General features: G+C 67.6%; 1 protein-coding gene across 1 annotated transcript; it reads left to right on the forward strand.

Annotated features, from left to right (window-relative positions):
- Positions 1–90: 90 nt before the first annotated feature.
- ETH_00041275 (uncharacterized protein) lies at positions 91–1,281 on the forward strand (the record flags this gene model as incomplete). The annotated part of the gene is made up of 1 exon (XM_013374471.1): positions 91–1,281. The coding sequence occupies one exon, from the start codon at positions 91–93 to the stop codon at positions 1,279–1,281; it is 1,191 nt and encodes a 396-aa protein (XP_013229925.1).
- Positions 1,282–1,590: the final 309 nt, after the last annotated feature.

Genomic DNA, 1,590 nt, shown 5'->3' on the forward strand with positions numbered 1-1,590 from the left:
CAGCTGCTGCTGCTGCCCCCAGCAGCAGCACACATCCACGTGGCCCCCGAGTACTTCCAGCGCTGCGACTCTGTCTCTTCTCTCCCCGTAATGCTCACAGGAGGGGCCTGGTTGCTGCGGGAGCTTTCTGGGTCCTTTTCTCTTTGTGGGGGCCCCCTGGGGGCCCCCCTGGGGGGCCCCCTGTGGGGCCCCCTGGAGGCCCTCCTGGACTGCGGGGGGTACCCGCAGCAGCCAGCAGCAGCAGCAGCGCGCCCGCGGCACCTCACAGCAGCAGAAAGCGACACTGTCAAGCCCTGGGGGCCCTTCCTGCAGGGTACAGACGGCCCTGCTGCAGCAGAGGGGGAGCCCGCAACCCTCATGGCCCGCACAGGGCCGCTAACCCCCCGCGCGAAGCCGCAGCACTCCAAGCACCAGCACCAGCAGCAAAAGCAGCACCAACAGCAGCAGAAGCAGCAGCAGCAGCGGCAGCAGCAGCAGCAGCAGCAGGGAGGGTTTGTTGGGTTTCTGCGTTCTGTGGCCTCCAGCACTTCCTTAGTTGCTGCTACAGAACTGGGAGACAGGACTTTCTTTCTTGCTGCTCTTTTGGCGCTGCGCTACAGCCGCCTTTTGGTGTTTGCTGCTACTTGTGCTGCTCTTTTTGTTGCTGCTGCTGCTTCTGCTGCAGCAGGCTACCTGCTGCAGTCCGCAGCAGCTTCTGCCTGGCTCGCCGGGCCCCTGGGGGGCCTCCTCAAGGGGGGGCCCCTGCTGCAGCTAGCAGCAGCAGCAGCTTTGCTGCTCTTTGGTTTGCACCATCTTTATAAAGCCAAAAAGGCCTGGGGGCCCCACAGGGGGCCCCCCAGAAGGGTCTCAACCCGCTCTTCCCAGGAGGCCTTGGGGGCCCCCCTGGGGGCCTCCCTGGGGGCCCCCGCGGTTGGGGGGCCCCTGGGGGCCCCCCTAGGGTCCCCCCTGGGGGCCCCCCTGGGGGCCGCCCCCTTCGGGGGGCCCCTGGGGGCCCCCCTGGCAGCAGAAGGGGCCCCTGTGCTGCTGGCGGGGAGCAGCAGCAGCGGGGCGGAGGGGGGGGCCTGCGGGGGCCCCCAAGAAGGGTTTGCGGGGGCCCCCAAAGAAGGGTTTGGGGGGGGGTCCCCCGAAGGGTTTGGGGGGGCCCCCAAGGGGGGCCCCCCTGATGATGCCTCGGTGTCCACGCGGCTGTCTCCAGCAGAAAAAGGAGAAGAGGAAATTTGCGATGGTTTGGAGGAGGCCCAGGAAGACCTCGAACGCTTCTACGTAAACCCTAAACCCTAAACCCTAAACCCTAAACCCTAGCTCGAAGGGCTGCGGCGTAGACCCTGAGGGGCAGGCCCTAGGCGGGTGGAGGATGCGGGGGAGCTCCTGCTGCTGCTCTTAGCTGCCCCTGCTGCAGTTGCTGCTGCGGCTGCCAGCTGCCTCTGCTGCTGCTGCTGCTGCTGCTGCTGCTGCTGTTCGCTGCTTCCCAAGCCGCTTCCCACCCCTTCGCACGCCCCGCTGCATCCCCCCTCACCCGCCGCTCCCGCTGCCTTTGCTGCTGCCGCTGCCGCTGCCGCTGCTGCTGCTGCTGCTGCTGCTGCTGCTGCT

The sequence above is a fragment of the Eimeria tenella genome, genomic scaffold, assembly GCF_000499545.2.
Source record: "Eimeria tenella Houghton genomic scaffold, Eth_scaff2067, whole genome shotgun sequence".
Lineage (NCBI taxonomy): Eukaryota > Apicomplexa > Conoidasida > Eucoccidiorida > Eimeriidae > Eimeria > Eimeria tenella.